Below are 25707 nucleotides of genomic sequence, written 5' to 3'. Positions count from 1 at the left end.
TAAACAAACAAATATGATAACGACTGGCAATGCCTCCATTGGTAGAGCGAATTTCCCATGTGCAATCACAGCTAAGTTCACAAACGAAAAATCTGTGAAGCTGAAAACTGTGCAGGAAGTGTGTAGCTCTGCTAATTGGAATAAAAATGCAGTGAAAAGTGTAAATTAATAGCAGAAACAATATACAAATGGCGATCCAAAAGCCAGGCGAGTGGGCGAACTCACTTTTAGCCCGTTTTGAGGACCAGGTGAGCGTAAAACATGAATTTTCACACGGTTTCGCCCAGGGCTGCTGTAGAGCTATGCAAAAAAGCTGTCAGAAAATATCCCTATCGATTGAAAAATTTCCCAACGTGCGAAAGCGACAGCAAGTGTGTGCGAGTGAAATAGTTGACGTTTGTTATTGTTTTGGGAAATTCATTTGTTTACGTTTTGTTTACACCGGCTGTCGTAGTGGTTAGGTGAAATTATGAATGAAATTGGATTACACGTACAAAGTTTATGAATGGATCAAAACTACCAATATTAATGAAAAGTGAAAGTAGGGAAATTTTAACGTAACGCCACAAGTTGCTGCGCATGAATGAATGAGGAAATGAATGGTTTAACGTGACACTGAAATAATGAATTGTAGAATGCGTACGCGACATGAGGGTAGTTTTACAAATGTATTGGAATTTTTTTTTTTTATTTTGGATGTAAATTAATTTGTACGTGTCAAGATTAATTTCACTTTCAATAATGTGTATATGCATTTATAAATAAACTTATAATAGTAGACTTATCGTTGTTATTCTTGATATTTATTTAACTATTTATTTTTGCTATCACTAATTATTAAAAAAAATAGTATTTTCTGTATTGAATTTTAGTACTATTATATAGTGTATTTCACTACTTGCTTATTCTTTCATTAATTATTTATTGTAGCTCCCCAATAAAATTGGTTTGCATGGCACCCAAGCGCGCCTAAGTCAAGATCAACTGACCGCCTGTCTCATACAAATTTCCCGTTATCGCTTCTCTCTTGTTATATCTGGACTCACCAAAATGTTGCAGCGAGTTAATGAGGCGGTAAATTGTTTTTAAGTAATTGTTATTGTAATTTTAAATAATAATGATGTTGTTAACTTTTAGTCTATACAAAGTCGTCACGACGCTGAGCGTTGTTATTTTGAGTCGCTAGTCATTATACTAACAACACTGGAACGCTGTTTAGCTAATCAAACAAAGGACACGGCACGTTTTGAGGAGGCAATGAATGTTAAACTACTTTTACGGGAGATTTCGCAATTCATCGATGTACAAAGTGATAATAACCCAAATGCGGCGCAATTGAAATCTATTGCATCAAGAGTGCTCTTCGCACTTTCACAAAATCATTTTTCAGCGGTATTTAATCGTATTTCGGCGCGCATACAGGAACTGATCATATGCTCAGATGAGAACCCTGACTGTTGTGACATTGAATTAATACAACACATTGACATGGATATAAATAAACTGACGAAACTTTTACAAGGTTAAACATTATTTTTATTTTAACACTTAAATTAATACAAACTTGTTAAAAATCAAATTTTGTAAATATTATATATTAGTGACCAAGTCAAGATCGAAGAAGGCACCACCGTTGATTTTATTGCATTCATTGGAGAAAGCCATTTGGAACTGGATTGAATACCATCCACATGAGTTTCAGGATCTGCAACGTGGCATTGCAACAAAGGATATGTCTGGGTATAAATCTGTAGAGATATTTACTTTCCATTACTTAAATTATTATTATTTTTGTCAGCTGCTGGGAAACATTGCTGGAATATGTGGAGGCATATAAAGCTGAAAATAAAAAGAACAAAACCACCGTATGGCCACTACAAATGCTATTGCTTATACTAAATCCAGTAAGTTCGCGTTATCTGTCAACATTTAAGAACACAAACGAATTTCTCTTTTAACTATAGAGCTGCTTGGAAGCTACCGTCAATGAATTGCAACAATGTGAAAAGGAGAAAGATAAGGAAAAATACCGTGATAAAGATAAAACCTCATTAGCGCAAAACTTTTCACAAACTTCACGCGACAAAGAACAATCTGCTAAACAGTTTATTGAGGGTATTAAACGCGGTTTGGGACCACACTCGCCCTCAAAGCAAGTGACTGAGTATGCCACCATTGCTTGTGTTAAGCTATGCAAAGCCTCAACTTATATTAATAACAACGATTCTAATAATGTGCTCTTCAAATTAGTGCAGTATGTCATTAACGATTTGAAAGCGTTGCTTTTCAATCCGGTCAAGCCATTTTCACGAGGTCAAGCGAATAATTATGCCGATATTGAGCTTATGATCGACTGTTGGGTGTCGCTATTTCGCATAAATCCACATAATATCGACACGTTGAAAGTATGCCTCAATTTGTCTTCGCCGCAGGCCTATCACTTTGTTATTGTCTGCTCTTTGTTGCGGTAAAAAAAAAATGTATACACTAATATACATATATAATGTTCTAACAATATCTTTTTAATTATGCAGATTAACACACATACATGTGGATTTTCGTCTACAAAATAAAAACTGTTTTCGCGCCATACATCAGCCAATACTATCTTGGTGGGCCAAAACTAATGTCGTACACTATCGTTCTGCCGAATTGCGCGCACTCTTCACAGATACCTTGAATAAGGCCACACAAGGTTATATAGCGCACACGCCATTGCGTATGATAACATCGCTGACGCTGAAATCGAAAGACACACAGAAAGGCTTGACGCGTTCCGAAGAGGGACCTGCACATAAAATGCTACTTCTGCTTTTAGTGCGACTTATACATGCTGATCCTATGTTGCTTTTAAATGTAAATTATATATATTTTTTAATATATTTTATCTTCATACTAATTTTTCTCACACTTCTAGACACAAGGCAAAGTGGCACATGAAATGCAAAGTTCCTCGCTCGAACTCATCAATGGTCTGGTGAGTCTCGTGCACCAACCCACCATGCCCGATGTAGCGCAGGAAGCCATGGAGGCACTATTAGCTTTACACTCATACGACAAAATCGAATTATGGAATCCACAGGCGCCTATGAATTGTTTTTGGGATGTTAGTTCACAGGTGCTGTTTTCGATTTCACAAAAACTCATACAACACCAGATTGCCAACTATACGGATGTGCTGAAATGGATGCGTGGCATACTCAGTTGTCGCAATGACTATCTGCAGCGGCATAAGAAGTACGCGCTGGTCGGTCATGAGCTACAAATCTGTCGTCAGGCGCGCATTAAACTGGAAGTGGTGTTCTTCATGTATCTTTGGTCAGTTGATTTGGATGCAGTGCTGACTTCACTCTCCTGCTTCGGTCTCTTATGTCAAGAATCGGATATTTTGTTGACGGCAGATGATTCGGCGACTGTCTTGCCTGTTGCTAATTATCAAATCTATCAGGAGCTTACACAATTAGCAAGCTGTGAGTGCTGCAAGGCTGCTTTTGTAATAATAGGAAACATTTTTTTATTAAAAACTATAATTTTTTTGCTTACTTCAGCGGATACACGCATATGTTTTTATGAAACCAATCATGGCAGTGCATACAGTGAGTGGATTTATATTAATATTTAATACAGTTGAACAACCATAGCTCTTAGTCCCTCTTACTTGAAGTTTTTTTGTGGATTATGGTGATGCGAGTTAAGGAAGTTCAACTGGATTATATTAATTTTAAATGCATATATATATATATATATATATATAACCTTTTTTGAATGTTTCTAGATCGTCTTGCACTACAGCGACGCATGATGAATTTGTTGCGTAAAATCGAACACTGCGTTGATGGCGTACAAACCGCATGGGAGGAAACCTTCAGGTAATTATTAGTATTCGTTATTGTTTTTTTTTAAGATTTTTTTACAATTAAAAATAATAATGAATTTAATTATTATTGTAAATATAACAATTTATATATTTTTATTTCAAAATTACTAAACTTTTCTTTTAAACAAATATTTTTTAAGTAATTTTATTTTTAGTTTGTTTTTTTCTTAATACCAAATTATTTTCTTTAATTCAAAATTGTTTAATATTACAAAAAAATTATTTTTTTTTCTTAAATTCAACATTAATGTAATGCTCTTAAACAAATTAATTTTTCCGAATTTTGTTTACAAATTTGTACAAAGCACATTACTGTATTCATGCCTCTCCATTACAGAAATTGGGAACTCACTAGCAAAGTATTACAAACATATCCCAAATGCAAAAGTGACGATGTCCAAGCAGAGCTCTTCCATCGTGGCGTTGGCAAGCGTCGCGCCAGTCATCAAAGTTCCGAACATGATTTGGAGGAACACATCACCGAATGGGCGAACATGACGTGGTTTCTGCTAACACTTGGCGGTGTCTGTCTGCAAAAGCGTTTGGCTTCACGTTGGAAGCAAATGCAATTACAAAATAATACCGCAACTGCTGGTTCCAGTAGCGGCATGCCAGCAACGAGCAATCTCCTGCAGTCACACACCAGTTTGGCGCAATCACAGAGCACTCTAGCACCATCAGGCAGTTTGACTTCGCTATCCACGATACCAGCAGTCTCGCTTTATTCGCTGTACTCGTGCTCCACCAGCTCCGGACGTGGTTCGCTACTGCATCCAAGTACCATATCATTGACTACGATTGTGCAGGTGCCGCAGCAAGATCTGCACTATTGTCCGGTTTCACAGTGAGTACACGTTGTTAGGGAGTTTACAACAAAATTAGTTTTTAATTTTATTTTATTTTTTTCTTACTTACCATAGATTCATCGGTCAACTGCTGCGCTTGTTGGTGTGCAACAATGAAAAAATCGGCTCGAATATACAGAAAAATGTCAAGGATTTAATTTCGGAAGAAATGACTCCACAACTCTATCCCATACTTTTCGATCAAATACGTGCAATTGTCGAGAAATTTTTCGATCAACAGGGCCAAGTGAACGTCACCGAAATCAATACCTTCTTCATCGATCACATTATACACATAATGATTTCGATACTAAATCCTCGGCCCGTCAAAGATCCGAATAATGAGCAAGTCGCTATTTCCGAGTACCTGAGTGTGACGAGCATTGAAGGCATGATGCTGGGCATTGTGCGTTATATGCGTCATCGCGAAATGAATACGTCAGGGATACGCGCCAAAGCGCGTGTATGTAATTTGGTAGAGTTAATGATTAGACGACGTGATGATTTAGCTTTTCGGCAAGAAATGAAATTTCGCAATAAATTAGTAGAGTATTTAACCGATTGGGTAATGGGCACCTCACACCAGATACTCCCGACGCCCAACGAACCGCCACCATCAAAGTGAGTAGACTGGAAATTGAGAACAAATTCGTGATTAAGCAACCTAACCTGATTTTACTACAACCAAAAGTAACACATATAACTGTATTAAGTGCATTTTTTCTTAATTGTTTAGTCCCGGTGAATTATTCCGTGATCTCGATATAGCTTGTATGGAAGCAGTAGCCGCTTTGCTACGTGGACTACCTTTGCAGCCAGAAGAATCTGATCGTGGCGATTTGATGGACGCGAAGAGCGCACTTTTTCTCAAGTATAGCACACAATAAACGTTCGATTTCGAAAACTTAAATTTTTTTCCTTTTTGTTTTCAGATACTTTACGCTTTTCATGAATCTCCTAAACGACTGTATTGACAGCACTGAGGGAGATAAAGAACAAGTTAATCCACCGCTACTCCCACTGCATCCGCCAGTTAATGGCAAATTGGGCGCGCTACGCTCTTCCACCATACAAGCGATGTCGAATCTACTTGGTGCCAATATCGATTCGGGTCTAATGCATTCCATCGATCTTGGCTACAATCAGGATTTACAAACACGTGCCGCTTTTATGGAAGTACTAACGCGCATTTTGCAACAAGGTACTGAGTTTGATACGCTCGCCGAGACTGTGCTGGCCGATCGTTTCGAGCAGCTGGTCCAATTGGTCACCATGATCAGCGATAAGGGTGAGCTGCCCATAGCAATGGCGTTGGCGAATGTGGTGACCACTTCACAAATGGATGAATTGGCACGTGTGCTGGTAACACTGTTCGATGCCAAGCATCTACTCTCACCGCTCTTGTGGAACATGTTCTACCGCGAAGTGGAAATATCCGAATGTATGTCGACACTCTTCCGCGGCAATTCGCTTGGTAGTAAAATAATGGCGTTCTGTTTTAAAATTTACGGCGCAAATTATTTACAAAACCTATTAGAGCCGCTAATACGACCGCTGCTCGATGATCCGTCCACAAGCTATGAAGTGGATCCAGCAAGGTGAGTAATATTTATTTTCAAATATTGTCATGTCCTGCGATTTCATACTTACAGACTTGAGCCCGATGAAGACTTGGAGCGCAATAAAGAGAATCTAATGTCACTCACCAGAGTCTTCTTCGAAGCGATACTCACTTCAGTGGACCGTTTTCCCTCACAATTGCGCTCAATGTGCCACTGCCTCTATCAGGTGTTAAGCAAACGCTTTCCCACCGTCTTGCAAACCAATATCGGCGCAGTGGGCACTGTAATCTTTCTACGGTTTATAAATCCAGCTATTGGTGAGTATTCACCCAAAATACCGCAAAAACTCCCATATGTATAACAAAGCATGCACTCACTCTACTTTCCAGTCTCACCACAAGAACTCGGCATTGTTAACCGCCAAGTACCGGCTTCAGTGAAACGCGGCCTCATGTTGATGTCCAAAATTCTGCAAAATATCGCCAATCACATTGAATTCTCTAAAGAACAACATATGGTTTCATTTAATGATTTTCTGCGTGCACGCTTCGAACAGGGTCGTCACTTTTTCGTACAAATCGCCTCCGATTGCGAGACTGTGGACCAGACATCGCACAGCATGAGTTTCATCTCGGATGCAAATGTTTTGGCCTTACATCGGCTGCTGTGGACGCATCAGGAGCGCATTGGTGACTATTTGTCGAGCAGTCGTGATCACAAAGCTGTGGGCAGACGTCCGTTCGATAAAATGGCCACACTACTTGCCTATTTGGGGCCGCCAGAACATAAACCAGTGGACTCACAGTAAGTAACTAATTGCTATTAGTGAAGAAAAGAATAGTTATTTATTATTCATTTAAGTTCGGTGCATTGCAGCATGATGTTCTCGTCCTATGCGCGTTGGAGCTCTATTGATATGTCGTCGACCAATTTCGAGGAGATTATGGTGAAACATCAAATGCACGAAAAGGACGAATTCAAAAGCATAAAATCCATGAATATCTTCTATCAAGCTGGCACAAGTAAAGCTGGATTGCCTGTATTTTACTATATCGCCAGGCGTTACAAGTGAGTAGAGTACTCTTAAGAGCAATTTATTGTTGTACTAGCAGAAAACGTTTGCCACTGTATTTAACAAAAATAATTTTCATATCTTTATCTTTCGTCATTATTTCAGAATCGGTGAAACGAATGGTGATTTACTGCTCTATCATGTAATACTCACGCTCAAAGCATTATGTCACTCACCTTTCGAATTGCTCATCGATTTCACGCACACCTGTTCGGATAATCGCTTTCGCACCGAATTCCTACAGAAATGGTTTTGTGTGCTGCCAACCGTTACCTATGAGAATTTGTACACTATTTACATTTATAATTGTAACTCATGGGTGCGTGAATACACCAAATTTCATGAACGCGTACTAGCGCCCATAAAGGTAATTATAATTTTATTATCTGAATTATTATCTGATTTGATAACTTGTCATTAACTAATCCGCAGAGCGATCGCAAACTAGTGTTTATCGATTCGTCCAATAAACTCAATGAATACATCGACACTGAGCAACAGAAACTGCCGGGCGCCACATTATCGCTAGACGAAGATCTCAAAGTATTCAATAATGCGCTCAAGCTTAGCCATAAAGATACCAAAGTTGCTATCAAAGTCGGACCAACTGCATTGCAAGTGACGGCAGTGGAGAAAACCAAAGTGTTGGGGCACTCAGTACTGCTGAACGATGTCTATTATGCTTCTGAGATTGAAGAAGTTTGTCTGGTGGATGATAACCAATTTACGCTCTCCATAACGAATGAAAGCGGCCAACTGAGTTTTATACACAACGATTGCGATACCATTGTACAGGCCATTATACATATACGTAATCGCTGGGAGTTAAGTCAACCCGATTCGGTGACGGTGCATCAGAAGATACGTCCCAAAGATGTGCCCGGCACACTTTTGAATATGGCATTACTTAATCTAGGCACCTCTGATCCCACCCTACGTTTGGCTGCCTATAACTTACTCTGCACGCTCACCGCCTCTTTTGATTTGAAAATCGAAGGTCAACTATTGGAGGCACACGGTTTATGTATACCCTCGAATAACACAATTTTCATCAAATCCATCAGTGAGAAATTAGCCACCAATGAACCACATTTGACGCTCGAATTTCTGGAGGAATGTATACAAGGCTTCCAGCGTAGCACAATTGAGTTGAAGCATTTATGCTTAGAATATATGACGCCGTGGTTGAATAACCTATTGAAATTTTGTAAATCCAACGATGATGCCAAAAAACTGAAAGTCGCACAGATTTTAGAAAAATTGATTTGTTTGACAATTGAACAGAAGGAGATGTATCCATCGGTGCAGGCGAAAATTTGGGGCTCTATTGGTCGCATACCCGATCTAGTCGATATGGTGTTGGACAATTTTCTACATAAATCCCTTCAATTCGGTTTGGGTTCGCCGCACGTGGAGATTATGGCCGACACCGCAGTAGCGCTCGCCTCCGCCAATGTGCTGTTGGTGTCGAAGAAGATAATAACGCGTATGTGCCGCGTCTTGGATAAGACTTGCACGAATCCAACACAGTTTCTGGAGCAGCATATGATGTGGGATGATATTGCGATACTGACGCGCTTTCTACTAATGTTGTCTTTCAATAATTGTCTGGATGTTGTCACACATTTGCCATATCTATTTCATATTATCACATTTTTGGTGAGTAGTTGTTTGGAGCGTTTTATAATTGTTGGTATGTATTAATGTCTGTAATGTTAATTTAATCTCAGTATTTATTTTTATACTCTCACAACAAAGTTGCTTAGAGAGTAGAATAGTTCTGTTCACATAACGGTTGTTTGTAAGTTTTACAACTAAACGGGTTATATATATCAAAGTGATCAGGGTGACGAATAGATTTGAAATCCGGATGTCTGTCTGTGGAACGGATAACTTGAGTAAAAATTAAGATATCTTGAATAAACTGGTACACATGTTCCTTGCGACCATGGGAGGGTTGCTACTGAAAATGGGCGAAATCGGAACCAATAAAGCTATATAAACCAAACGCTATGGGGTAGTTTCTATTAGCCATTTTCTTATACAGTCTAAAAGTGGAGGAAATCGGATTATAACCGCGCCCACCTTCCATACAAAGTTAGTTGTAATTACTAAAAGTGCCTTAACTCACTAACGAAAAACATCAGAAACACGTAATTTTAAGATTAAAAATAACTTGAACCCATTTTCATTTTTCGTGTCGTCGCTCATTTATGGGTCAAAAAATCATATCTCATAAACTACTCGACCGGTGTCAATCAAATTCGGTTTAAAATATTTTCTTGAGACCCTGATGACACGGAGGAAAAATGGGCGAAATCGATTAACAACCATGCCTACTTCTCATATAACTCAATTTTGAATTCCATCTGATTCGTTCACTTCATAATATACATATACTTTAGAAAGTAGTGAAGATAGCGAAATAAAACTTTGCACAAGTAGTGTATTTGAGCTGTGGCATCACTTGTGGAAAAATTGTCGAAATCGGACTATAACTTTTCTAAGCCCCGGATATCGAACATAAAGAACTAAAAATGAGTGAAATCGGTTCAGGAATTACCTCAACCCGCCCTCATATACTATATATGACGATTTTCGTTATTCAAGTAAATTTTATGCCGAATATATGGGTCAAAGTGTGTGTTATCTTAATAAAATTGCGAGAATATAAAATGTTCGGTTGCAAACGAAGTTAGCCTTTCCTTACTTGTTCTTGTTGTAGTAACTAGCGTAATTGTAATATAACCTCACTTTTATTATATATTATTTTTGTTAACCATTCAACTTTTCATTTCAACTTATTTAAATTGATTTTTAAATAATGCTCACTCTCTCCCGTCATTCCAGATCTGCTCCGGTTCGGTGACAATGCGCGCCTCCATACACGGTCTGGTCGTCAACATTATACACTCGCTAACTACTTGTACTAAACCGATTTTCTCTGAAAATGCCAAGCGTGTGCTGCGTATAGCACTCGAAGAATTCTCACTAAACAAATTTTACGCGCTGTTCGGTATAAGCAAAGTCAAATCGGCTGCTGTTACAGCTTTCCGCTCGAGCTATCGTCATCCATCCGACAGATGGTTGGGCAATGAACGCGTATGTCAAATGTTACCAGCCGATGTTGAGCGCATTACATTGCCGTCTCTGGAGGAGGTGGTCGATGCATTGTCGGAGATAATGTCGGTTTGTATGCCGGATGTGCCGGATTGCCAATGGCTACAGACATGGACGACATTGTCGCGCAGTTTCGCCTTCTGTTACAATCCGGCGTTAGAACCACGTGCACTCATAGTTTACGGTTGCATTAGTAAAACCATAACGGATCAAGAGGTGAAGCAGTTATTGCGCATTTTGGTAAAAGCGCTGGAATCATTCAACGACATTGTACTAATCGAGGCTATCGTGTTGTGCTTAACGCGTATACAACCGCTACTGAGAAATGTTAGTTATTTGTCATTTTCATTTTAAACTGAAATCCTAATATGTTTTCTATTTATGCTATACAGGAGTCGCCCATACATCGCGCGCTATTCTGGGTTGCTATTTCGGTGCTGCAGTTGGACGAAGTATCGTTGTATGACGCCGGTTTAGCGTTTCTCGAACAAAATCTGCATACCCTAGAGCGTCAGGGTTGCTTCGATCACGAGAGTATCGCCGATGTTATGATGCGTACACGCGAAAAACTGGAGTGGCACTTCAAACAACTCGATCATGCAGTTGGTTTGTCATTTCGTAGCAATTTCCATTTCGCACTCGTCGGTCACTTATTAAAAGTATTATTAAATTTTGTTTGCGAAGCGCATGTGCATTATGTGACGCTATTTTCTCATTTTACCAGGGTTTTCGTCATCCCACACCTTCAACTGTCTTTCGCACATCTCGCATACTCGGCACACTGCTGAGTCTTGTCGCCAAACCTTTTCATCGCGACAAATTCGAGGTGACACCGGATAGCGTTGCCTATTTGACGGCTTTGGTAGCAGTCTCTGAAGAGGTGCGCTCACGCTGTCACGTCAAACATGCCATACCACGGTGGACCACCGAATTGAGTATTATTGAAAATGGTGAAACGCTCTTCTATGGCAATCAGAATGTGAGTCAATTAAAATTATTATAATTATATATAAAACTACCGTTATATGCTAATTGCAGACACTTGGTATGTCGCTACCACGTCGCCAAAAGTCCTGGGATATGCTTGATCAATCCGCTTTACAATTTGCGCGTCATCACAAAGGACCAGCTCATCAGGTATGCCACTCTTGAGTGTGTATGTGCGTCTTTTAAATTCTTCTTATTTAATTAAACTAAGTACAATTTTTTTATCTACTACTACTATACTATTCAATTTATATTAGTATTTTTTCATTTACTATTTATTTTAAATCTGTGGTTGGCATTTCATGAAAAAACATTTAGTGTGGTAACTCGCATTTATTTAAGTCGTTTAGTGAATTGACAACAAAATACGAAAAAAAAACCTAAAAACTAATTCACGGAATTTTTATTGAGTTGTACACAGTTCCTCTTTATGCCGACCACTGTCTTAAATACAGGATGAACACTGAATTATAAATTACCTGTAACGGTGTAAAACTTCTCAAGAGCTTAGTGTAACCCATGTAAATTAGACGATTTTCGTAATTTATTTTCGAAAGAAAGTACTCGCTTGGACGTTTCCAAGTTTTTTTTTTGTAATCATAAATTATATTTTCAGCTATATTTTAAGATGTTTTTTTTTACAAAAATATTGAGAAAAAAATAACGGAGTTATGTGCTGTCTTCGGAGGTGTAAATAAAATTATATGATTCCGGCCGAATGAGTAGCTGAAACAAAAAAATTCAAAAAGTGTATTAAAGTTCAAGGTATTTCCTACACAATGACCTAAGATTTTGAAAAATATCGAAAATTAACAAAATGGCGTAGTTCTGAAAAAAATTTCATATTTTTAGGTTAAAAAAATCGTCGATTTTTTGACAATCATCAACCAATCAAAAAGAGTAGGTCATTGCATTAATCTAAAACTTACCGATCGCCCTTGATCGGATCCGAAAATTCGACTCAAACCCGGTATCACAGAAACGGCTGTTGTGGGGAGTATGTGTCGATGACAATTAATTTAGGCTTGACGGTTCATGCAGGTTTGGGCAACCGTTACAACAACAACAGTAGGTCATTCTATAGTAAATCGATTCGAGAAAACTCAGTTTGGATTTGAATTCGATCGGTTAATTTCTCGTTATGTTATGATATCAGAAATTTTGAAAAATTTCGTTTCGAGAAAAACGCGTTTAAAGCTTCAACTATAGCGGTTTTTAACTGTGAGCGTTCACTCTTTAGAGCACTGTCATTCAAAAACTATACAAGATACGACCTTGCCGATTTCATGGGATATTTTTGAAAGTATAAACTATCAAATAAGCAAAAAAACCGAAATTTAAAAGTGCTTTCAACACGCTCAAGAGCATCGAAATCGCGCCACAGTTTTCTGTGAAAGCTTTGGTCAAAATGTGTCACCTACATATATGAAATAATTGTTGATGGTTAACTGTAAAGAATTGTGCCTCAACAATTCTTTATGTTCTTACAAAGGCAGTCTCTCTCTCTTTATATTATTATTTTTATATCTTTTTTTAACTCGTCAGCGTTCACCCTGATTATTATACCGTTAAGTAGACGTAATTTTAATGTAATTTTCTGTATTTATTGTATTAAATCGAGTATAATCACGTTAAGTAATTGATTCAAATCTCTATTTTCTCTATTTTTATGTTTTGACAAAATATGTATACGTTACAAAAACAAAATCAAAAAAAATATACATACATATATGTTAAATTACTGCCTGTTAATTAATTGGTGCTTGCATTGCTGATGTGTTCAACGTGCTATTACTTATGATTTACATAAAAATCGTTTTACGATAATTTATACAAACATATTTATATAAAAAAAAAATCACTAACCAATTGCTCTCCAAAATATTATTAATATTTATCTCATATTTTTTGTTTTGTTTTAAATAACTTTTAACATTACTGTTTTTATATTATCCACAACAACAATTATTACCAAATAACCAAAAAAACAATCATCTCAATCATAACCAACAACCAATCAACTGCATGCGTCTCTCTCTCTCACACACACATCCGATTGATGATGGAACATATAAACTTGCTATTGGAATTTATTTGTGATTGAACATTTAAAATTTATACTCGTAACTCTATGGTGGCTGCCTGTATTTGGGTTATACACGTTATATATATATTTATTTTTTGGTTTGGAAAACTATCATGCATATGGATATGAAACTTTATGAAAATACAAAAAAAAAAAAATCGTCTAGAAGAATGCCAAAGTTTTGTTTAAAACACAGCGCTCTTTTTCGGTGCCAACAACGAAAGAACCGAATAACACGAGCACAATCGAAGAACGCCAGGTATTACCTATTGTGTTCTCTATTACTTACTACTAGCTCTATTAGCTATTGCTCGCCCGTTTCTTATACTCTCTCACATGAGAGCTGCTCTTCTAGCTTTTTAGTTGTGTTTACCTTTTTTCTTTGTATAAAATGTTATTTTATTTTTCTATAAATGTTAGTGAATGTCTCTCACTATTTGTACTGCACTTGATTTCGTATTACACAACACTTTCCGCATAAAAATATGTATATGTACACTCTACACAATGAATGCTAAAATGGAATTATGCGAGTATACAAACTCTGTCATACCCCAAAGTGCACAGTTATCCTTATGAGCAATTTGTCGTTTGTCGTTTTATTGGCAACTTCAAATATATTAATTAGACCTCGTAGTGTGTTAAATATTAAATTAAATATTTTTGGTTAGTCTTTAGTGCATATGTCATTAGTTTAATTTATTTTTGGTATTTTTTTACTAAAAATGCTTGATTTTAATTAAAGGAATGTAATATTTAGTTGATATAAATTTACATTGATTACTAATTTAATTTTTTCACAAATGAAATATTTATTAAAAAAATTATAAATAATTTTATTATAATTAATGATGAATGTAAAAACATTAATAATAATTTATCTTTTTTGTCAGAGATTTCCAGTTGAAATGTTAAAGTAATTATTTTAGCATTTCTATTCAAATTTCACTGAACCAACAATTATATATGGATGAATCGATTTATTTCTTTAATTAGAATTTATAAAATTATTTTTTAAATTATTTATTTTTGTTCATAATTATAAAATTTTAGCTACACTCTTTTTTAGTAAATTTCTTTCATGCATTTTTTTCATTATTTATACAATTTTATGTTTTTTTCTAATTTAGTAAATTTTTTATTTAAAATTTTATCTATAGCTTTAGTAATTTTTTTCATGGGTTTCTTCATATAAATCATTTTTAGTTATATTTATTTTCGCAGTATACCATATATTTATTTATTTTGTTTTATTTTTCTTTAATATTTTTCCTTTTTATGGGTCACTTTGTTTTCATTATTTCATTTGTCTCTATTATTTTCATTTAGCATTTCTACCATTGCTTGCTTCGCATGTCTCTTCATGTAGCTATGTATGCACCTAAAATACCATAAACTTTCAACTTCAAACTTGAAAATAAATTTATTACAATAATAACACACATAACTACACGCACAACTAACGTATGCCAATGTAAAATTGTATTCTTTCTACAGGAGCGTGGCTCGCGTTCATCTGTCTCCAATGAGTCCAATGTACTCTTAGATCCGGAAGTGCTCTCCGATTTGTCCACACAAGCGCTGGTATTAACCGTTTTGGCCACTTTAGTGAAATATTCAACGGATGAGAATGAGACACGCGTGCTATATCAGTACCTGGCCGAGGGTTCGGTCGTTTTTCCCAAAGTTTTTCCAGTCATGTAATTTGATAAACGCTTCAAAGTTATGAAAAATATTAATATTATTTTATGTTACCAACTTCTTTTAACCATAACAGACACTCACTGCTGGATCAGAAGATTAACAATATACTCTCAGTATCACACGATCAAGTCGTGTTGAACTCAGTACAAAGCATCATACAAAATATGCTCGCCAGCGAGGATCCTTCACAGCAGCAGCTACATTTCTTGCAAAGTTGCGGTTTCGGCGGACTCTGGCGTTTCGCGGGACCCTTCACAAAGGTAAAAAAGCGCATATTTTCTACATTGAATAAACATATAACTGTATAAACTAATAATTTTCACCACCCCCATACCAGTACACCATGATGGGTGAATCATCTGAATTATTCGTCAACTGTTTGGAGGCTATGGTTGAGACATGCTTGCCAGGTGATGAGACTGTGCCGGTGCCGCCGTCACCACGTCCATACAATTTGAGTTCGAGCCTCAGCAGTCTAACGTTAGGTTCACCAACTGATAAAGGTAAATTCACCACCATAACATATTTGCTCTTCTTTATGAAGTCGAAAAATATTTGACAAACATTTTAGTACATGACACACATAGTTTTTTTTTTTCACATATATTCTGCTCTATTCTACATTGCGTAACTTAGTTAAGTTCTGCCAGAGTAGTTGTGTGCCCAGTTGTGCACACAGTTTTAAAGCTTTTTCTAACACTGAAGTATTGAATTCGTCGTAGACACACACTGCATTGCGCCGCAAATATTAAGCTTTTTTAGAATTGAACACACACATATACACACACTCATAAAAATATACTAAGCATGTGCAAAAAGGCACTCAAAACTAATTTAAAAAATACACAAAGTAGAAAATGCCTCGAATGACAATTAATATAAAATAGAAACAAGATTTAAACACAAATATTAACTAAACAAGCAAATAATCATAAAGCAGTAAAATATTCAATTTTATAGTTATTGATATTCAATCACTTTCTCAGTAAATTTTTGCTTATAATTTTGTTTATAGTTATTCACATACTTCATATATTTTTCAATCACATATAATTGTATGTACTTTTCAAATTTACTTAAGTTCTCTCAAACTGAAACACCAGTATATATTTTCAAAAAATATATTTTTAAACAGCCTTTAAGACGAGTACATTATAACTTTGTTCACATAACAGTTTTTTATAACACCGTTCCTAACCACTTAAAAATATTTTATTTAATATAAAAACGAAATTGAAATATAATTTTTTTTCGAAGTTCCGACTTTGACCTCAATTTCGAAATTCGAAGTCAATTATTTCGATTTTAAAGTCGACCTTCGAAAAACGCTGAAATTAATCTAAAAAAATGTATTTGGTCCATTACCAAGAAATAATGTTCTGGGAAATGTTGGTAGATCAAAATCCACTTGTGGAAGGTATGTAGAAGCATGTAATTTATCGGATCGTTCGTTTTTTACTGAAATTTAAACGATCCTTTTAAAATACCAACAAAGATATAAAATAACCATTTTCGCTTTCGAAATGTTTTGAATTAGTTCCTTCTTTTAAACCATGATCTTTTCCACGTTACGTCGTCAGTAACAAGCATTTCAAAAATGGTTCACTTCATTGTTTTTTGATAACCAAATCGCAATCGTTAATGCGACGAAGCAAAAATCGTTCTGTTTGAACAAGAGGAAGTCATTGGTCAAGCTTCGAAACTAATCCCAGACGTTTCATGTGCTTATGAACGGTCGCGATAGACACATTCAATCTTTCAACAAACTCTCGAGTTGTTATTCGACGATATGTATCTACCAACGACTTTATTTTATTCACATCGGCTTCATGACGTTCCTGATGATGAAGTGGTGAAGATGACGTGGTGCATCTCCAAAGTCGAAATTGACGCAAACGAATTTTGCAAACTAATTTTGGCTTTGGCTTTCGGTCAAATTATATAATTTTTACCTTATTATATAATTTTCGCCTTGCCTTGATAGTAAAACAGTTACAATGAAAGTCTTACTTTATTAGATGTGCAAGGAAATAACGGTAAAGCATTTAAGTGTTAAGTTGGCTGCAAATAATTTCAATAAGATCAGCTGTTAGCTTCAACTTAGTGAACGACCCAATATTAGCTTATGAGCTTTTATTTTTAAAATATTGAATATGACTCCTTCGCAGTTTAAATAATAAATAATATTTGAACAATGTTATCAATAATATACCATATAGTACAATGTTCTATATTATAGATCACTCAAAAACGCACACATTGATCCTCCACGCTGGTTTTTTAACTTTCATAATCTTATTTCTTTCGCTCATTCATAATATTATGAATTTAATTTGTTTTTAATTTACAAGTACAGTTGAACTTCCCTAACTCGAATGCGCATAATCCACAAAAAACTTCGAGTTAGAGAGACTACCTAGTTACGGAAGATAATTTGTATGAAATTTCACTTCTATTGCCGAATTATTGAAGTTCGAGTTATGAAAGTTCAACTGTATATCGATAACAAATAAAGCCCATATATAGATTGTGTAAAATTAAAAGAGTGGCTTTCCTGATTAAGTCCTGCCAATGCCTCATTGTGTATAAGGGACAATGAGTCACTTGAAAACGAATGTCTATTGTTGTTTTTTGTAGAAACCAAAAAAAAATGTTGGGTTTTCTTAGTCGGGAAGGCATTTGAATGACATATGTACATACATCTTCTTAGTAGATGTGAAAGGCGGGTAATTCATTATAAGCTCAATTTCTTAAAATGTGTGTCTTAACCATTCATCGCATACATTTCGTGCTCTAAAAATATTATCTATGTGTCTGCATCCACATTTTTAATAATTTGTATTTGTATGTAAACGAACAAAACATTCTTTGCTCACTCTCATGTCAGTCTCTATATTTACATGCCCACTTACATGTGTACATATTATACATATTTCATATGATATGATAGTATAAAATTATGTTGCAATCCTTATGAATATTTCCCCTTCCAATATTTTTCTTTCAATATCCGTAGCATTCTCATCGGAATCATTAGATCATGATACGTTTGGCGGCAGTGTTAGTTCCCTGCGCCGCGCCTCATGCAGCAAAGCACGCGTTAAACATCGAATTTGCGATAGCCCATCGCATTAGTTATTGCAAAATAATTAAAAAAAAAAACGAGAAATATAACATAAAAATATAAAAAGAGAAAAATAATTAAACAAGAAAAACAGCACCAGTTAGGCAGAGCAAAAAAAAATATATTGAAACATACGAATGAAAAAAAATTAAAGTAATATATTATATATTAACACTCCTCATATTTAAAAGCATTTTAATGCATATACAATTATTAAATATTAAAAAAAAAAATTAAATAGCAACATTTCTAAATACATTTAGTGCATAGTATATAGGCAAATTGAACTTTTTTATGCTAAGCTTTTAATATGCCAATCAATTTTCACAAGCTTCACTTATTTATTTAGTTTTAGCATATACTTATACTTGCATAACGGTATTTTATAGGTTGCATAGTTAGCAAAACTAAGTAAAAAACATGAATAAATGCCGCAAATTATCCTCATACACAAGAGTCGCTCATGCCTTGCATCCATTTTGCAATTAAACAGTTCAAATTTTGTAGTACATAATTGCTTCATAATGTTTGCCTAACATATGACATACCTATTTACATATAGTATGTACATACATACATGTAGAGAATTATTAATTGTAATAGTTAACTCAATAATTGTTAAATTTGAGATAATAATTGCTTGAAATTGTTGAAATTGTTAATGCAAAGATATAGACTTTTTCAACGAATGTTATTGTTGGTATGGTTGCAATAGTTACAAATACACTTGATTAATATTATTATAAGCGAGCTGCAAAAGAACACTCGCTATCAAATATGCAAATAGAAATAACACCATAAACAAACAAAATAGATTATGTCTAAATTTAATATACTGAATACTAAAAATTTTTTTGAATCTTTATGTCGGGTAAATACCCCAGAAACTTCATAGCAATATTTATACTCCTAATATTCTCCGAATAATACCTCAAATATTCCTTAACAGCGATACTTGGGTTTCAAACCCCACATGTTCTTTATCTTAACATATTACAGATAGGACTTATATGTAATTTTGACAGCTAAGAGTGTAGTTTTTTTTTTTTTAGAATTTTTGGACCAATGTTGAGTCATCTGTTTGTGTACATAATTTTCTAGTATTTCAAATATTTACTTGAAAGTTCAATTAAAATATAGTGTGATTGAGGCGTCAGAAAACAAAAAGTAAGCAATAAAAAACACTGAAAGACACGCATAAAATTTAAATATCTGGTGCAAAATTACTCTACAAAGAGGCCAATTTATAACTAGAAGCTCACACGCCACCAACTATAAGAGAGAGAGAGTGATGCAGTGTTAGCGTGGGAGCCAAGTTTGGTAAGCGGCACCAAAAATTTAATGCAATCAAATAAAGTGTTTCTTCTTCAGTACCTCTGTACTATAAAGATTTCTTAATTTTTTACTTCTTCTCAATAATTGTGCTTCTTTTGCCTTGCACCGCAACTACAACTCTATAACAACTTACATCTATTCGCATACAATGCTGAATACTTTCTTTCGTTATTAGTTACCAAGTTTGGTCGTTTTGTTTAAGAGTGATTATAGTTTTTGAGTTAATTTTTGCACGCAGTGTTGCATGTGATTCATTTGCTTATCATTCTGCATGCGTTGAGAAATAATATATGTGACCAATTGTAATATATTTACATAGACGTTTAAAGTTCCTGGGATAGATGTTAAAATTATCTTCTTACTTTTAAGAACCACCTGAATATTCATAGATCACGTGGTAGCAAATAATAGTTCGAAAATAACACCGCATTTTTTCTACAAAAACTACATAACTGTATATACATTTAATAGTTTATAACATCATATCCCCAAGTAAGGAAAAGTTATCCTTTCAAGGGCTCTACTTACCTTTAAAATAGTTCGAAAAGACCAATCGCTCTAATAGGGCTAGCTAATCTGACTATTTCTGATGAAAAACCCGTTGACCACTGAAAGTTGAACTGGGTTGTTTCAATTGTAAAGATAATTGAATGCAATTTTTTATACAATTTTATTTTTGGAATGCAAAAAGCATTTGTCGAACCGAACGACTATAGAATATAAGTTCCATACAAGTAACTATTATTATAGTATGGTTGTAGCTCTATGAGTTATATTTTCAAGTTAAGAATACCATAATTTATTAAAATTTAAAGAGATAAATCGGATCAAAATAACATACACTACGTGTCATCAGGATTAAAATATTTATAAAAGCGGAAAATCCACTTTTTCGAATCCGCTTACATTCATTTGCATTCTTATACATGTACAAATATATTATAAGTTATTCAAATACAAAAATGTTTGATTTCAAGTATTTGAACACTTTTTCATGTAACTTGTCGTTGTATCAGTATGTGTTTAGTTCTATGTATGTATGTATGTATCTTTAATGCTGTGTGCATTTTAAGCTAAATTACATGCTTCTGAAAGTCAAAATTTTAAATCTTTTATATTCTATTTATATGATTCTCTAATTCTCCTTCACATCTTTTCAGCTGCATGAATAACAACCAGCCAACGCGGCCGACATCCGACATTATTCGCACGAGTATTTCGTTTTCTAAATTTCTTCAAAAAATGTTTTTAAAAGCCTAAAAATTTTTATCACACACACACCCAAAGGAGGGAAGAGCCCATAGCAGTAAGAACGGGCGCAGAAAGTAAGTCCAAATTTTAATTTCATGAACATGAGTGAGAACAAATATTAGAAGACATGAATGAAAAATTCTCAATTGAGAACAACTACCAAAAGATGTTGAGAAAAGCGTAGAGGCAAAGCGCCAGGAATGTGTCAAGGAAATAAATTGTTGAATTTTTGATTTCCGCTTAAATATAGGGTTAGCGTAGAAAGATTTTGACCGTCGAACAAAGAAATTGAACAACTTAACCACCAGCAACGAATTTAGCTGTAATAAAACAACAAAAGTAAAAGCAAAACTGAATCTAAAAGTAAAAGAGTAAATTGCAGGAGCAAAGTGAAATATTATTACAAGCACACATGCATTACATACACCAGCAACTGTGTGTGTGCCTGTTAAAAAAAAAAAACCAACAAAACTAACTTAAAATTAAATAAAAATGTTTTAATAAATATGTATGCCTGTGTGTAGTAAGTGTGCTTGTATTAACTATTTACGCGTGTATGTGTGTCATGTCATGCTTTGAATGTAACTAACGCTTTGTTTTGTTTTTTGTTATACATTTAACATGTAAGCTTTTAAAGTTACTAATGCAAATTACTTACTTATCTATAAAATCATCGATGTGGTCTTACTAATGCACATTAACCACTTCCTAAGCACCGTTAGATACCATAAATTTATTGCGAAAAAACAAAAGAAAAAAATTAAAAAAAAAAATCCAACTGGAAGCATTGCTACGGGTTCAATATTTTCATTTCAAATACGAAAAGCAATAAAAATTACAATTGCTAACCAGTTTACAGAAAATATTGACAAATCTGCAAGCTAATATTGACAGAAATTCCCGCCTAACCCAACGCATCCCAATGGTGTTTCTACCGCGAGTTTTCGTTAACTTCCGTAATTTGACTCACTTCTCGAAGCTAGAACCTAAATTCATTAATTGTTGTATCAATTTACTGATCTCATTCCACATCTTGATCTCGAACCACTCCTTAGTCAAATAGATCCGGATTTCAGTGAACTGAAACCATGTTTAGCCGGACAGAAACGACCATATTTTAACAATCCAGTTATCAAAATCGCTTTCGAACAAAAAGAAACTGTAAGAACTTTACACTAAAGTTGCTACTATACAATTACTAAAAAATAAAGTCAGTCGGATGTATTCGGTACATATATAGGACATATCATCCTTTAACCCACTTAAAATGTTTTGAAATCTAAACTAAAAAAACATCTATGGATTATTTAATAGCAATAGCAACCCGATCATTCGAGGCAAGCTTCCAGTTGGATCATCATATTCATACAACTAAAAAAATATTTTCTTTACATTTTATAAGAAATCTAAAAATTAGCACAACTTACATACAACATTATAACTCGGCTCACAAATTTTACTAAGTCGTTAAGTTCCTGCACCATATCTACTAATATATAGATACTCGTATTACTCGTACATACTTAAAATGTTTACTACTAAAAAGCTTCTCTAGCTAAAAACTCAACTATTTATTATTATATTTCTTCTGCGATAATTTGTTTACACATACGAATCATACAATTTAATTGTATACGATTTTAAAACTTTATTTATTAATATTCTTAATATTTGTATATGTCTTATTTATTGCTATACTTTCTACCAAACATATAAGGTTGTAATCTTGCATCAAAAATATTTTCTTTAATACTTCTTCGAAAACTTTTCTTTGTCAGCTGGTAATACCGTTTTCTCTATTTTTTATATATCGAATTCAGCCCCATTACACTTACATATCCTTTCATTGGATCGAAATTGATCTCGAAGTTTATCGCTGTGGATCCTTTTTTGAGTATAAATTTTTTAAAACAGCCGCATTTTGTTGCTTATCTAAAAAGTCCCAGGGTATTTTTCATACGCCAATGGTCATAGAGGATCCCACTCAGGCACATTCGGTTGAATAATTGATTTCTTATGCTAGGACTTTAGTAAGTTCAATCATGGAATTGAATTTTTAATTCTAAATCCTTTCGGCGATGACTATATATAGTGACACTTTTATAGTTGCTGTAAAGTCCTAAGATAAATGTACGGACTGTTTCTTGATTTGCATATTCCGACATGATTGCTGATTCCTATTATTCTGACACATCTTTAATTTGATTGTCTATCATTTGAAGAATTTAATTACTTATTTACAGTTCATTTCTTTGATTTTCGTTTCCGCCCGCATCACATCGTTTTATCATTCACTTAATTTGTAATTATGTTAATGAAACATAAAAGGATTTATCAAAAAATAACACGAATACAATCTTCTTATCGTTTCTTTCTTCATTCAGTCACATTAGCCAGCCACATACCCGAAAGCTTTATTTTTTTTATTGAGTCGAGTAATGTGGTAAAGGACGATTCGTCATCGCCATCTATCATCGGTTTTGTATGATCGTCACTACATGTGTTGCGTAAGTGTATGTGTTGAATCTGATAATTCTTCGATTCGATATCTATCATAGTTGAGTACCTTTGTAACGATATATGGACCTTTGTATACAGTATTCAGTTTATGCGACTCGCCTGTCACATTAGGATCGATCATGTTCCTAAGTCCCCGAAGTCGTATTTTCGTGGTGGCTGATATCAGTTGTCATAACGTTTTTTCCATTTTGCCCTCTCTATCATGATGATTTCGACGTTTTCTAACATATTTTAAAACGTTGAGAACTGTTTTATTTACTCGTTCGGCCTGCCCGTTGGTCCTCGAGTTTCGTAACTTGTTGTGTTGGTTACCATGCCTATCGATGAACTCCTGGAACTGTTTCGGTGTGAATGTCATACCTAGATCGTAAGTTATTAGAAGCGGTTGCCCAAAAACTCATCATATCTTCAAGTACTTGTAGGACTGATCCTATTTTGATATTTAGGATAACCTTTAGTACTACATACTAAAACTGCATACCATTTCAAATATATATGAAAATCTTGACTTGCTTCCTAATGTTCGATAGAAATGTGCCTAAATGGAATCGGCAAAATATCGCTTACGTGCATTTGGCTTTTAACTTTTTCCACTTTTACTTTATTTAAGCAACATTATTTGCATGCTTGCCTGGAACCGCCAGCCTTAACTGATCTCCTACTTTACTGCTTACTAAACTGCTTTCATTTGTTTTATCGTGGCTTCATCAGTAGTTACTTTTCCGTTAATAATGTTGCTGATTTGTCGTAAAGCCTTATCTTGTAATCGCATTGATAAGTCCAATAGGTTATCTCTGGAGTGTAATCAGCAGAACTTTCTCTGCTACAGTGTTCAAGCTGGTCACGGTCTCAGCTGGAACTCGACTAAGAAATCGGCGTGTTGCATTTTCGAAACTCATCATACCGTTATTATCCAATTACCAACTTATAGTTGGTAGGAAGTCGGTCCAACGTTCTGAATTGTATTTGTAAAAAAATCATAGAGGCAACAATGGCGTCTTCAATTGTGTGGGAGCGTGAGATGATAGGCGTGATCTCCAGAAGTCGATGTGTACTATCCCGCATCATGTAGATTCAGCTTCCCATCGCATTTTGTTGAAAAGTGGGCTTGGTTTTAAGTCACTCAACGACATATCAGATGAGCGTAATTGTTGGCTATCAGCGAATTGAGCTATGAGTTTAAATTTAATGTACTCGTAGAGATTTAGCGCTGGCGTGAAATCGATGATGGTTTCAACTCACTATGCCAGTTTTTTTTTAATCAACCACTTTGATGGATTAAAATTTAATCTAAATCCCACTCATGATTCTTTTATATTATTTATATTTATGCAACTTGATTTTTATAAACTACTTTATTCTGAACTCAGTACCACAATTCTTGGTTATTTGTTTACAATAATTGAGCATCAAAGGTTTTATTTCACTAAATACAGTTCATTACCATTCTTACACTGAAACGCGTATTTCCCGCTGTTCACCGAACAAATTGTCTTTTGGATGTCAGAATAAAATATTACACCACACTTTTACAGTTACTTTTTTGGTTTCCGTTCTGTAACATCACAAAAGAACGAATCGACTTACGATTTAATTTTATCATTCACTTAATTTTCACCTATGTTGATAAACGATACAAGTATTTATATAAAAATGACACGAATCTCTTCTTTCTGACCTACTACTAGGTCATCGATAACCGATCAGCTGTTACACATTTTTGTTTTGATTTTCTTTTCATAAGTTTCATCAGCTGAATGTTATTTTTTTTTTTATTTATTTCCAGCAGCGAAATCTGCCGCTATTTTATCAAAAAATACTGCCAATCGCAGACAAAGAATACAATACGGTCTTTGTCGCAGAGTGCATTTCATTTACAAGTCGATTAAAATTCAATTTTTTTCTATGGGAAATCGATCTTAATCAACGTTTTATTGATCAATTAGCTCCTGTGTAAAAAGACTATTACGCTATTAAGGCTACCGCGCTACATTATCTCACTCGGTTCTACACTACATGAGATTGGTTCAAGTGCGGTGCTATATTTTCTGCAGTCTCTACCCAAATTGAAAGTTTCTTCAGGTCCGCTCTGTTGCCTTATATCGCACCTGTCATTTCACACCCATTGCCACATAATTTGATATGCTTGTAACAGTTCTTATGACTTAAGTATCGTCTACACTGGTTATCCAAAGTAGAGGAGGTAATTTCATTGATTTTTAAT

The 25707-nt window shown here is 34.9% G+C and overlaps 1 protein-coding gene across 2 annotated transcripts; it reads left to right on the top strand.

Annotated features, from left to right (window-relative positions):
- The first annotated feature begins 30 nt into the window (after positions 1-30).
- Positions 31-23864, top strand: LOC105217831 (neurofibromin). 2 transcript variants are annotated; one of them, XM_029043782.2, is made up of 28 exons: positions 31-248; positions 931-1074; positions 1138-1522; positions 1602-1740; positions 1799-1904; positions 1965-2467; positions 2535-2856; positions 2918-3470; positions 3549-3596; positions 3776-3869; positions 4215-4721; positions 4798-5343; positions 5459-5593; positions 5655-6320; positions 6375-6601; positions 6674-7088; positions 7161-7352; positions 7462-7723; positions 7789-9015; positions 10207-10803; positions 10869-11135; positions 11201-11455; positions 11515-11613; positions 13719-13808; positions 15047-15249; positions 15327-15513; positions 15591-15756; positions 18270-18503. In XM_029043782.2, the coding sequence occupies exons 1-28, from the start codon at positions 189-191 to the stop codon at positions 18386-18388; spliced, it is 8514 nt and encodes a 2837-aa protein (XP_028899615.1). In that variant the 5' UTR covers positions 31-188; the 3' UTR covers positions 18389-18503. The 2 variants fall into 2 exon arrangements, with proteins under 2 accessions (XP_028899615.1, XP_054090537.1); XM_054234562.1 differs by lacking the exons at positions 13719-13808; positions 18270-18503 and adding an exon at positions 20873-23864.
- The last annotated feature ends 1843 nt before the right edge of the window (positions 23865-25707 follow it).

Source organism: Zeugodacus cucurbitae, chromosome 2, assembly GCF_028554725.1.
Source record: "Zeugodacus cucurbitae isolate PBARC_wt_2022May chromosome 2, idZeuCucr1.2, whole genome shotgun sequence".
NCBI lineage: Eukaryota > Metazoa > Arthropoda > Insecta > Diptera > Tephritidae > Zeugodacus > Zeugodacus cucurbitae.
This window is presented reverse-complemented; position numbering and strand designations above follow the sequence as displayed.

Coding starts and splice junctions, on each gene's coding strand:
- LOC105217831 (XM_029043782.2), top strand. CDS start 189: ATGGCGATCCAAAAGCCAGGCGAGTGGGCGAACTCACTTTTAGCCCGT. Junction 1,523..1,601: donor ACTGACGAAACTTTTACAAG/GTTAAACATTAT, acceptor ATTATATATTAG/TGACCAAGTCAAGATCGAAG. Junction 3,870..4,214: donor GCATGGGAGGAAACCTTCAG/GTAATTATTAGT, acceptor TCTCCATTACAG/AAATTGGGAACTCACTAGCA.